Below are 13,772 nucleotides of genomic sequence, written 5' to 3' on the forward strand. Positions count from 1 at the left end.
ATTTGGTTTGATTTGTTGTCATTTCAGGCTACATACTAAGTTATGTGGGAACTACAACCTTTCCCCTTTTAGGCACTTTTATCTCCATTGTACTATACCGGTAGTAAAAATTAGTAAGCTGTAGAATACCCTTCTTAATGAAAGTGTAGCTCCACACTTGAGGATATATGATATTGGATACTCAAAGTTTGATGCTATTCTACTGATTTGTATATATTTATATTTCTACACTAGGAAAAAATAAGGCAAAAATAGTTTTCCTCCTGCAATTATTGTCGACCCTGTTGTATTCAAGGCTACTTCGACTTATAGTGCTCCAGATGTTCAATCTAGAAAAGAGTATTATGGCAAAGTAACTATGCAATTACTTATGTCATTTTCTTTATTCGGTGAAGGGTGTGGATGTTGCATTTCCATAACGACAATATCTCTTTTATGGTTCTATATTCTTTTCCTCTTATGAGTAGTTAAGAAGCTACTGTTATTGGTAGCTTTATAAGCTGTTGAAATTACTGATCATAATTCTAGACTTGTATAAATAATTACATCTTATTATACCATCCCCCTTAATCAGGTTTAAGCAGGTGGCAGGGATGGAGGTTTAGGAAGAGCCAGAGAAAGCCTACCAATATCACTCCTTTGTGTAATTATAGGGCAGTCTGGATTCAAAAGAATCATAGATATTTCAGGATAAAACTCTATCCTTGATGGAAACATTCAAATGCTTACGTACAAAATATGTACTTTTGTAGTAATAGAAACCCAGAAGGTGCTGGTTACTGACTATAAAATCTTAACTTACCTATAAATTATATTTATGTGCATGTAGTGGGTATGGGAACTGTTACTACTCTGTTCATCTTCTTGCACATGAAATAAGTTTTTTTTTTAATTTGCAGCTGAAAAATACCTAGGGTCAAGAAAAAACATATAAATACCCGAGGGTTGGTAGTTGATTGAGCCTATCCTACACGAGTTGTATGCTTGAATGAGAGAAGGTGAGTAATTTGATGCAAGGTGAAACTGAGTAATATTTTTTGTCTTACATTATTGATTAAAATTTCCAGACCTTAACTTCTATTTTTTGGGTTTTGAAAAATTGCAATGACCCTAATGATGGTAAAAGAAAGTGTGAAGCATTCTGGCTCATATTCACGATTGCACATCAGAGGGTCAAATATGTTTGACCTTTAATATGGAAGGAATGAAATATCTAAAAGAGCGTATGAGGTCTATTTGGAGCAACATTATGCAGATCGCAACCTGATTGAAAGGTTGAAAAAGGTGTTTGAATCCAACATCCTCCACAACTTACAAAATCTGTTTGTTTCTTATATTCAATTCTTTCCTATTTCCTGTATTTTGACATGCAGCCTGGATATGAGCATCTCTGTTGCTTGCACTGCATACAACCTCGGGATCACAATTTTTGCAACTACTTGTGCATATCGTGTCCCACGCACCTTAGGAAAGTTGTTGTAATAAAGTATGTACATTGTGGATGTCAAGGTTGTGCAAGTAGGAAATAATTATTTTCCTGTATGAGTCTGATTTTTTCAATCTTGAAAGACTATGGCTTTGTTGTCTTTCTGAATTTTCAGGGTATTAGAAACCTTTGTTTGTGGCACTTTAGCTGGTATACACAAACTTGCTTTTCCGAGGCTATAAAGAATATTATTGGACTTCATGAAATAATTGTACATTTCTTTATTGTGTGTCCTTATGACTTCATTGTAGGAATATCAATTACAGTTATATGTTCCAAAAATAATAACATTTCCATGCTCCTTTGTATCTACCGAATTTTCATGTTATATTTTCTTATGAAAAATTATATTTATTATTGTTCGCGCAGCACACGGGTATGAATACTAGTTGTAATGAATGTGGGACCTCTAAAAGCAATATATCATCTTAGTAGAAATTGGATGTTGAAATGATAATACCAAATGGGACAAGATTAAAAATGAGCACATCTGCTTCCGAAATTAAAATGAAACAAGGTCACTGAACTTTTTGGATGAAGTTGAAGTCTTGCAGCATAGTATACACTCTGGAACGTTAAGTATAATAAGCAATGTCTCAGATTTCTTAAATCAATTCTACAGCCACCATTTAACATTGTTATCAAAACAAATAAAACTGCAAAATTGTGTTACATCCATTATGCCGATTGGGTTCAGCGTCAATCAGGTAGAAGCAGTCCCCGCAATAATCATACTTGTGTTAACGGCATCATGCGACTGGAGCTAGCAGTCATCCTCATCATAACCGAGGGGCACCAAGCTTTGGCGCCATTACCGTGATTGGGAATCTGTCATTCCATAACGAATATAGTTGTAGAGATACAGTTGGCACAGCCTCGTTGCTATGAGTTGACTGCTTTGCCTGTTAATTTGGGGAAAGGGTCTTGCTTGCTTAAAACCACAACTTTGCTCTTGTGGGCAAAGTATCCTTTGACAAGGTTCTTATATATCAAAATGGACATGATGCACTCCACCTGTAACAAAGAACATATAGCTCCAGTTATGTAAGTAAACGATGAAGCCGTTTCTTTGTTTTTTTTTTTTTTTTTTTTTGGGGGGGGGGGGGGGGGGTTACCATACCTGCATAAAGGTAAGGGTAAGGTCTGTGTATGCACTACCCTCCCTAGAGGGATAACACTAGGTATGTTGTTGTTGTTGGGGGGGGGGGGGGGGTGTTGTGAAGGAAGAATCCAATTGAAAGTGGAAGCTGAAATCTTAACCAACCAGTCTGTGAGAGCCAAAAAGTTTACCTCATCAACATCCATATCAATTTCAAGCCATTTTAGAGCTCTAACAATTAAGTCTAGCTTGATTTGGTGAGCTTTATTCTGATCTTTCTGCTTCTGGATGATATAGCTGTATAACCATTAATACAGTGATGTTAATATCAAAATACAATTAGAAAGGAAAAAAAAAAGGAAAAGTATTACACATACATCTTCTTTAGTAACCTCTGGTAAACTTGGAGCTCTAGCTTTTCCAGGACAAGATAAACACCAGACCTTAAGAACCTGGTAAAGGTAGGGGTGCTATTAGGATATGCAAATATAATCCCTCACATGTAATAAGGAAAAGTAAACATACTGGTCTTCATGCTCCTGCAGAGCACGTCGAAGAAGTTGTAGATCCCCCCTTCTAAGAGCAAGCACAATGTTGTTGTACTGTAAAAATAATATAAAAGGAAAAAATGAGTGTCAGATTACAAAGCATGAAACTATTGTTTTCTACATCTACTCAACATAAAGTAAACAATCATGCATTCTGATTCATAAGAACTGCACCTCCTTGCATTTAAACACTAGAAAGCTACATGGTATTTCCCATGATAGACATCATTTTATCGAACAGACCTACTGTTTTGTCATCATCCAGAGACAACGAAAGACCTACCAAGCTCAACTAAATAAACGGGTTCACTAACTCCTCTTAGTAGAAGTACTTTGAATACATTGATCTTCTACATTGGACAAACTTTTCAGAATTTACCCTCTTCTGATGAAGTGAGAATTTTTTTTGGGTTAAGTTTTAGAACACAGTTTTCAAAACTTCATAAAAAAGAAAGAAGGAAAAAGAAGGGAGGTTAAGGGTGCAATGAACTTCACATATGTACCAAACTTCTTTTAAAAAGAGGTTGAATAGGGCAAAAGAATAACTTGTTTTAATAGAAGAAAAGAGGACTCTGGTGCTTCTCATGACCCATAGAGCAGTGTTGAGATCTTTCTGAACCAGAAACAGAGTTGACGTAAGTTAATTACAGTAGAATATCAACAATCCTTTAACCTTCTAGGAAAGTACTCCAAGTAAAAGATCATGGCATGGAGTACATTTTTTCATGTCAAAGAACGAAGGAATAAACAAAGCAAGAGCATAAACACTAAAGAAGATAGACGATTATGACAATAAAGAATAGACAAAAAGCTCAATACAATTTTTTATTGGCCAACTAGTTGGTACAATACACTACAGACACTTTCTTCCTAGAAACCATTAAACTAAGAGTATCAATTTTGTTGATGCAATCTGAGTGTAACATGTTTTCCATGGGAAAGGAAATCACAATCTTGCTCGGCTTAATGTAAGTCACAGGAACTTCTTAGATTGAATACCAACATATATTCTCAATTAATCTTGAGCAGCACTCAATACATATATCTCGGCAGTTCATTTTATAGTAATGCCACTATAGCAAGCTAGTACAGAGTACCTAGACCTGACTAGATAGGTCTTAACTGCTAGCAAAATGCCTAATCCCATAGTAGTTGACTAATAGGATAATCCAAGCTATTAAAATGCAGTAGCAGTTTTTCCGTTGATATAAGTAAATGGTATACTTCTTACTTATCCAAAATAATCTTAATATTTCAAAATGAATTAGAAGACATGCAATACCTCAGTCAAATTGTATTTCTCCAAAAGTGAAGTTTTAGGTAAGATGCCGATTGAGAGCTTCACAGGTATCAGATATTTTAGAATCATCCTGTAAAAAATGCATAATCAATCAGATGAACCAAATGCTGTCAGTAGTAGTGTCTTGTTTGGTGCTTGAAATAGAAAACTGACTCCTTGAATTTATATTCAGCATTTATTACAGAAAATTGATACTTGTCGCAGGATATTCATTCTTATATTCTTTATTAACTACTACTATTTCCTTTCATGAGTGAAATATTGTAATCCTGAAATATAGCAGGAACCTACACAGACCTTATATTTCTTACTTTCCGAGGATTGCAATGGCTTAGAGCGTATGATAGCTTATGATCGGCAGCGGAAAAATTTTCATTGTAGACCTCCAACCGCCCAGTATAATACATGTAAGTAACCTTATCCCTGAGAGGAAATTCCTCAAAATCGAAAATGCGGGCAGTTTCAATGCTTCTCGTAACACTTTTACACAAGTGAACTGTTCCGAGCTTGAAGTAAATTTTGAACAGCTGGCAAGTCACATATAAAGCTCCAACACGTTTCGATCCTTTTCCAGCAAGAACTCCGAATACTTTCATGAGAAATGAGCCAGCACCTTTCAGCTTTTCAGGTGTTTTCCCATTAGAAGCCAATTCTCTATCTGCCTATACATTCAAAAACATACATCAGTTAACTTCAATAAACCGTCTCATTTTCTAAAAATAACAAGAGTAGCTCTTACCCTTTCAGCTAGAATTCTAGTTTCATAGGCGATAACGTAAAGTGCTTCCAAAGCCCAAGCTGATTCCCAGTTGCGGAACTCCTGAGTAAATGCACTGCAATCTCCACAAATCAACCCTTGGAAGGGGGACAAGGGGTAGAGGGAGAAGAAAGAAAAAGGAGAGAGGTGAAGCTTAACTCACTTGGCAGCTTTTTCAAAAGCCTGGTAAGATTCAACCAAGTTTCTGAGTCGATAACTTTGTAAAGCACGAAATAGAGGGAGTAGAATATCTGCATACTGAGAGTATCTATCAGCTTGTCTGATTACTCTGCTAGCATCCTGTTTAAGACACGCGATACACCAAAATAACCACAAAATTAAAGATCAAATTTTATAACGGGGTTTTTGCTATCTTCAAGAATCATTCATTCACCTGCCAGAATGCATCTCAAAAAATATGCAACTATGTTATTAGTGACCATTGCCTCACATAAAAGAGAGATAAGAAACCCAATCCGAAATTTAAATTTACTGTACTAGGAAATATCAGTTGCAAAAGTAATAAAATGCACACAGCAACTTCATCCTTAGAATCCCAATTACCCAGAAAAGGGAATTATCAATCTGATTCAAAGCTCTAAGTTATACGAAAGGATAAATAAATAGACTTTACTACAGTCATGAATTCAATATCTAAAGTGAACCCACAGTCAAATCAGACTTTTGAGCTATGCCTAGGTGTTCTGTAGCTATTGCATGCACAAAAGACAATTTTTTTAAACAAATCTCGAAAAAATTAAAGGGCATAAAAAGCGAAATAACAGCTAGAGAGAGAGAGAGAGATGGAAGTGACCTGGAAAGTGATGAGGGCATCAGAGACAGCAACGAGGAAAGAAGGGTTAGAAGAGATAGAGAAGATAAGGGAGAGAGATTTGGCGTCTTGGGATGAAACGGCGTCGGAGAAGCGGTTTAAGAAATCAGTGATTCTTCTATGAGCTTCTCCCATACTTATATATGCCATTGTTGTCCTTCTCCTTCTTCTTCAGCTGTGATCGTTTAAGCTTTTAGTTATGCTCGGGAATGGCCGCGGCCCGTGGGAGCAGACACCAAAAGGGTACTGAATTTCTCTGAAGGAGAATGAGGCTGGAACGACGCCGTTTATGTTGTCGCACCTTGACATTAATCTTTTAATTTTTTCGACAGAATTTTAAATATTTAAAAATTACCTGCAGAGTACTATGGACTTTATTTTTTGTAGTTAAAATGTATAAATGGTGTACATAATCTCATTAGTATTGTCGAGTAACTCCTACATATGCAACGCCTATAACCCTCATAATAATGGTATTATGCATTAATTAAGCATATTAGAGTTCCCTATTGTAACTTATGATGTTCAAAGCCTATAATTTGGACCACGTATAGAGTTTCATGTACACATGTTTGATTAAGAAAATCATCTCCCTCTTGTCTCAATCTCCTATGTTATTATCTCGTTTTCATTATATATATTTTTTTCCACAAGTCTCCATTTGTATTCATAAGCATATGAAGATAGGTCTTTGAAATTAAAAGAAGAAAAGCATCAAAAGTGATTAAGGGTGAATTCTATCTATAGAACGTCTATAACACCAAGATGACTAATAAAGAGATGTGGATGTTACTACGAAGATGTAGTCATACAAAGACAAAATAAAAATTTGTTACTACTTCTTATCAAAATGTAGGAGTAGCACACATACAAGTTAATTGAGAGAAAGATTGCTTGAAATGATTTGTCCATGCTCGATCGGACCTTAATGATGTATTGAGCTAAAGGTGTGAAAACACAATACTAAAATCAAATGATAAGAAATTTTCTCAAAAGTCATACAGTTTCTCTGAATTTATACAGATTTGACGAAAAATATAATAGAAGTAAAAAAATTTATACATGCAATACCAACTACTTTAAAAATATAACAATATGCTTGTAAAGTTACAATAGATCCAACATTTAGTAAGAGTATTTTAGTTTGAATAAAAATGTGTATACCGGTAAAAGAGGTACAATCACATCAGCAAACTCAAAATTGGGAATGAAGTCATTGAAGAGAAGGAGCATATCAAACAGGAAATCCTAGACTTCTATGGAAAACTTTACACAGAGGATGAACATTGGAGGCCCACAGCAGATTTTGAAAATTTGAGCACCATCACAGAGGAGGATAGTAGGGAGCTGGAGAAGCCATTTGAGGAGGAAAAAATTTTGGAAACTATCAGGCCTTGTGCCCCTGATAAGGCACCTGAATGGTTACACCATGTCATTTTATTAGAAGGCCTGGTAGATCATTAAGGCTTATGTAATAAATTCCATGAATCATTTTCATCAGAATTGCCATATGGTTAAGTCTAGCAATGCCTCATTTATTGCTCTTATCCCCAAAAAGAAAGGAGCCATTGAACTTAAGGATTTCAGACCAATAAGCCTCATTGGTAGTGTCTACAAAATCACTTCAAAGCTACTAGTAAAGAGGATCAAAAAGGTGATTGGGAAGCTCATCTCCGGGCACCAGAATGCATTCATAAAAGGGAGGCAAATCACAGATGCTTCCTTAATTGCAAATGAAGTACTAGATTGGAGGTTGAAGAGTGGTGAATCTGGTATTCTCTGCAAGCTAGATATAGAAAAGGCATTTGACCAACTCAATTGGCAATATCTCATCTCAATGCTAAGGAAAATGGGATTTGGACAAAGTGTTGGGAAGCGTGTCAAGCTAATATAAGGAAAAGAATATTTAAGAGAGAAAAACAATAAATGACACAAGACAAGACAAGATTTACGTGGTTCGGAAATTTTTGCCTACTCCACGGCCACACAAAGAATAGCTCTTTATTAATTGAGAGAGAAAGAAGAAGTTTTGGGATGATCTACAAATGAAAATGTAGACCCCTACTTATAGGAATTTGAATGCCCTGCCGAGGTAAGCGCTTACAACATAAGAATGTCGATGTAAGCGCTTACATCATAAAAATGCCGATGTAAGCGCTTACATCATAAGAATGCCGAGATAAGCGCTTACATCACAAGAATGTCGACGTAAGCGCTTACATCATATTTTCATCTCTTTTTGATTTTTCTTTCTTTTGTTTTGTCTATTTTCATATACAACAATAGGTTTGGTCCTATCAATCTCCCCCTCAAACCTATGTTACATCAAGAAAGAAAATAAAGAAAGATTTGCTATTCTCTGGTGGTGCCTTCACTCTATCAGTCTTGAAGGCTAACTGAGGCAGTGCACAGCCTCAGTTTGTCAACACCGACAACTTTGGTCAACATGTCTGACGGGTTCTTTGATCCTGGTATCTTCTGTAGGGAAAGAGTTCCTTCATTTATCAACTCTCGGATATGATGATACCTCAACTGGATATGCTTCGATCTTGCATGAAACACTGGATTCTTGGCAAGATGAATTGCACTCTGGCTATCGCTGAAAAGCTCACAATTGTCCTGCTCTTTACCTAGCTCTTTAAGAAAATTCTTGAGCCAAATCATCTCTTTTCCAGCTTCTGAGATTGCCATGTACTCTGCTTCAATGGTAGATAGAGCAACACTTTTCTGAAGTCTGAACATCCAACTAACAACAGTACCACCCAAGGTGAACACGTAGCTCGTGGTACTTTTTCGACTATCCAGATCACCGCCTAAATTTGCATCAGCAAAACCTTGTAAGATAATATTGCTCTTTTTAAAACAAAGTGCCCTACCTGAGGTGCCTTTGAGATATCGCAATATCCATTTTACACCTTCTCAATGCTCCTTTCCTGGATCTGACATGTATCTACTGACAACTCCAACTGCATGGGCTATGTCAGGTCTAGTGCAAACCATAACATACATTAAACTTCCTACTACTGAAGCATACAGAACTTTGGACATGTACTTCCTTTCTTCATCTGTCTTAGGTGATTGGTCCTTTGACAGATTTAGATGGCTTCCGAGTGGAGTGCTTCTGGCCTTTGCATCATGAAGACCGAACCTGCTTAGTACCTTCTGTATGTACTTTTCTTGAGACAACTTTAAGGTTCCTTCCAACCTGTTTCTGCAAATCCTCATCCCAAGCATTTGCTTAGCTGGTCCTAATTCTTTCATTTCAAACTCCTCCGCCAGTTGTTGCTTAACCAAATTGATCTCATTTATGCTAGATCCTACAATTAGCATATCATCAACGTACAATAGTAAAATGATATAGGATTCATCAAGATTTTTGATATAACAGCAATGGTCCATCTCACATCGTGTAAAACCATTTTTATGCATGAATCCATCAAATTTCTTGTACCATTGTCGAGGAGCTTGTTTCAAACCATACAAACTCTTCTTCAACTTACACATAAGGTTTTCTTTACCAGAAACTTGAAAACCATCAGGTTGTTTCATGTAGATGTCTTCTTCAAGGTCACCATGCAAGAAAGCAGTTTTAACATATAGCTGATCCAAATGCAAATTTTATGCAGCTACGATACTTAGCACCAACCTGATAATAATTAATTTGACTACAGGAGAGAAGATCTCGGTGTAGTCAATTCCTTCCTTCTGTTGAAAGCCTTTTACTACTGATCGTGCTTTGTATCTCTTCTTACCATCATGCTCTTTCTTGACTCTGTACACCCACTTGTTCTGCAATGCCTTCTTTCCTTTTGGTAACTCCGTAAGTATCAATGTTTTATTTTTTTTGAAGAGAATTCATCTCTTCTTTCATGGCTAGCTTCCACGTATCAGAGTCTATCACCTGCATTGCTTCAACAAAGTGCTCTGGTTCTCCAGCATCAATTAGAAGTAAATAGTGAAGAGAGAGTTAACCTATCTGGAGCATTCGTGACTCTTTTAGATCTCCTCAATGTAGGTTCATGAGTAACAGAATCTGAATTTGATTCAGGCTCTGATTCCAGATTTGGTTCTGCATTTTATTCTATCTCTGGTTCCGGTTCTGGTTCTGATCCAGGTTCAACTTTTAGTTCTCCTTCAAATTCGGCTTCTGGTTCTTCATCTTCAATTTCAGAATCAGTTGTAATACCTCTAGCCACTTCATTTTCTGAGATTTCTTCTAACTCAATTGTTTCAGGCATTGTCTGTTTGCTGGTGTTGGTTGGTTCTACTTCAAGCTTGTCCTTGTACATCACATTTTCATTAAATGTGACATTACTATGTCTTAGGATCTTTCTATTCTGATCATCCCAAAATCGATAACCAAAATTATCATCACCATAGCCAATAAAAAACATTTCTTGATTTTAGGATCAAACTTATCTCTATCATTAGAGTTTACATGCACATAAGCAACACAACCAAAAAATTTCAGATGTGAGAGAGTTACCTCCTTTCCTGTCCATACTTCCTCAATAATTTCAAAATTCAGTGGTACAGAAGGTCCCCTATTTATGAGGTAAGCTGTCGTGTTAACAGCCTTGGCCCAAAAATACTTCGGCAATCCAGAATGTATTCTCATACTTCTAGCTCGTTATTTCAGGGTTCTGTTCATCCTCTCAGCAATGCCATTTTGTTCCGATGTTCCAGGAACTGTCTTGATCATTCTGATCCCATTCTCCGAGCAAAATGCTTTGAACTTTTGGCTATCATAGTCTCCTCCATTGTCAGACTTTAGACATTTTAAATTTAGACTTATCTGATTTTCAACTTCAGCTTTCCATCTTTTAAAGGTAACAAACACACCAGATTTATTTCTCAGAAAATAAACCCATACCTTTCTTATGGAATCATCAATGAAGGTGACATAATAGCGAACCTACTAGAGAAGTTACAGGAGTTGGTCCCCACACATCTGTATGCACTATTTCCAGCTTCTCTTTCTTTGGCATCCTTCCCACCTTTGATAAACTAACTCTTTTTTGTTTCCCGTAAATGCAATCTTCACACAAACCTAATTCAACATATTTAGGTTTGGCAACTTTTCTTTGGATGTCAAAAACTTCATTCCCTTCTCACTCATATGCCCGAGCCTCCGGTGCCACAATGTTGTATCACGACCATGATCAACTGTTGTTATAGTATCTCTTTGTATTGTAGTTGCATACAGTGTTTCCCTTTTGAATCCTCGTGCCACAACCAAATTCCATTTGGTTATCTTCCACGATCCGTTGCCTAATGTTGTTGTATATCCTTCACCGTCAATCTGACCCGTAGATATCAGATTTTTCTTGAGGCCAGGAACATGTCGTACATTTTGCAATTTTCATAGCGTGCCTTATGAAGTCTTTATATGAACTTCACCTTTTCCGGCAATGTCGAGAGGTTCGCCGTCTGCTAAATAAACTTTCCCAAATTTTCCAGCAATATAATTATGCAATAATCTTTGCATGATGTAGAGTGAAAGGATGCACCTGAGTCCAGAATCCAAGATTCGACTGGACTGTCTGCACAACAAATTAGTGTGTTACCGACTTTTTCAGCAATTACATTTGCTAAATTTTCTTCCTTCTTCTTCTTTGGTTCTCTACACTGGAAACTGTAGTGATCCTTTTTATCACAATTCCAACAAGTAATGTTCTTGCGATTTTTGGATTGTCCTCTTCTCCTTGACTTTGATCTGCCACGACCATAACTCCGTCCTCTTTGGTTGATTCTCCCCCTGCTTTCGATGCTAAAAGCAGATCCTGGGGAATCACTTGATTCTCTTCGGCGAATATCTTCGCTTAGAACCAAGTCTCTAATATCATTCAATTTGAGTTTGGTACTTCCTAATGAACTGCTAACTGCAGTTACTGTTGTAGACCAGCTCTTCGGTAGAGATGATAGTAGAATCAACGCCCTGATTTCATCATCAATTGTTATATTAACAGAACTCAACTGAGTTAATATTATATTAAACTCATTAATATGTTCCGTGACTGATCCACCTTCTGTCATCTTTAAGTTGAACAATCGACGCATCAAATAAACTTTATTTGAAGCAGATGGCTTCTCGTACATATTTGATAACGCCTTCATCAGGCCTGCAGTGGTCTTCTCGTTAATGATGTTAAACGCCACATTTCGTGTTAGCATCAAATGAATCACACCAAGAGCTTGGCGATCTAATAGATCCCAATCCGTTTTGGACATAGTCTCCGGTTTCACCTCGGTCAGAGGTAAGTGTAATTTTTTCTGGTACAAATAATCCTCTATTTGCATTTTCCAGAATCCAAAATCTTTGCCATTGAACTTGTCAATCTTAACTTTCCCTTGTTCCGATGCCATTTTTCACAAAAAAACAATTTATGTGAATAGTGCTTGTGAATAGTAACAATGATCAATAGTATCACACTATTCTTGTGAATAGTACATGCACCAATACTGTACTTTTCTACCAGAATTACACTGTTTGTGCTCTGATACTAGTTGTTGGGAAGCGTGTCAAACAAATATAAGGAATAGAATATTTAAGAGAGAAAAGCAATAAATTGCACAAGACAAGATAAGACAAGATTTACGTGGTTCGGCAATTTTTGCCTACTCCACGGCCATACAAAGAATAGCTCTTTATTAATTGAGAGAGAAAGAAGAAGTTTTGGGATGATCTACAAATGAAAATGTAGACCCCTATTTATAGGCATTTGAATGCCTTGCCGAGGTAAGAGCTTACATCATAAGAATGCCGATGTAAACGCTTACATCATAAGAATGCCGAGGTAAGCGCTTACATCACAAGAATGTCGATGTAAGCGCTTACATCATATTTTCATCTCTTTTTGATTTTTCTTTCTTTTGTTTTGTCTACTTTCACATACAACAATAGGTTTGGTCCTATCACAAAGGTGGATGCAATTCTGTATCAAAACTGTCAAGTACACATTTTTGATAAACTCAAGCCCAGTCGGATTCTTCTCCCCCCAAAAAGGACTCAGGCAAGGGGATCCTCTCTCCCCTTTTCTATTCATTTTGGCCATGGAAGGCCTAAGCCAGATGCTGGACAAAGCAAAAAACCTTCAATGGATAAGAGGGTTTGATGTGGGGAGAGCTCCAGGGAATGTCATCAATGTCTCTCATTTGCTTTACGCAGATGATACCCTTATATTCTACGGAGCAGAGGAATCTCAGGTGTTATACCTGAATTTAACACTTACTATGTTTCAGATACTGTCAGGACTTCACATTAATATGCTGAAAAGCATAATTTATCCTGCCAACACAGTGGACAATTTGGAGAATCTAGCAGGAATTCTTTGTTGTAGCACAAGATCCTTCGCAGCCACTTACCTGGGCCTCCCATTGGGTGCAAAGTTCAAATCTCTCTGAAGTGTGGAATGGTATCATTGAAAAGGTTGAGAAGAAGCTGGCAACTTGGCAAGTACAATATTTATCCATGGGAGGCAGAGTGGCACTCATCAGTAGTGTCTTGGACAATATCCCAACCTATACTATGTCTCTATTCAGTATTCCTAAGAAATCACTACAACATTTGGATAGGTTAAGGAGAAACTTCCTTTGGAAAGGTAATAGTGAAAATCACAAGTTTCATCTGGTTAAGTGGGCCAAGGTCACACAGCCTAAGACTATGGGAGGTCTAGGCATACGAAACTTAGTTGTCCATAATAAATGTATGTTGTTGAAACAATTATGGAGATATAGTCAAGAATGGCCA

The 13,772-nt window shown here is 36.9% G+C and overlaps 1 protein-coding gene across 1 annotated transcript; it reads right to left on the minus strand.

The window, feature by feature from the left end:
- Positions 1-2,013: 2,013 nt before the first annotated feature.
- On the minus strand, positions 2,014-6,292 carry LOC107769420 (enhanced ethylene response protein 5). The gene is made up of 9 exons (XM_016588629.2): positions 6,005-6,292; positions 5,354-5,490; positions 5,173-5,266; positions 4,731-5,095; positions 4,416-4,503; positions 3,111-3,187; positions 2,963-3,037; positions 2,777-2,882; positions 2,014-2,500 (listed from the first exon to the last, which is right to left on the minus strand). The coding sequence occupies exons 1-9, from the start codon at positions 6,170-6,172 to the stop codon at positions 2,369-2,371; spliced, it is 1,242 nt and encodes a 413-aa protein (XP_016444115.1). The 5' UTR covers positions 6,173-6,292; the 3' UTR covers positions 2,014-2,368.
- Positions 6,293-13,772: the final 7,480 nt, after the last annotated feature.

This window comes from Nicotiana tabacum, chromosome 10, assembly GCF_000715075.1.
Source record: "Nicotiana tabacum cultivar K326 chromosome 10, ASM71507v2, whole genome shotgun sequence".
NCBI lineage: Eukaryota > Viridiplantae > Streptophyta > Magnoliopsida > Solanales > Solanaceae > Nicotiana > Nicotiana tabacum.

Coding starts and splice junctions, on each gene's coding strand:
- LOC107769420 (XM_016588629.2), bottom strand. CDS start 6,172: ATGGCATATATAAGTATGGGAGAAGCTCATAGAAGAATCACTGATTTC. Junction 5,096..5,172: donor CTAGAATTCTAGCTGAAAGG/GTAAGAGCTACT, acceptor TTGAATGTATAG/GCAGATAGAGAATTGGCTTC. Junction 2,883..2,962: donor CAGAGGTTACTAAAGAAGAT/GTATGTGTAATA, acceptor ATGGTTATACAG/CTATATCATCCAGAAGCAGA.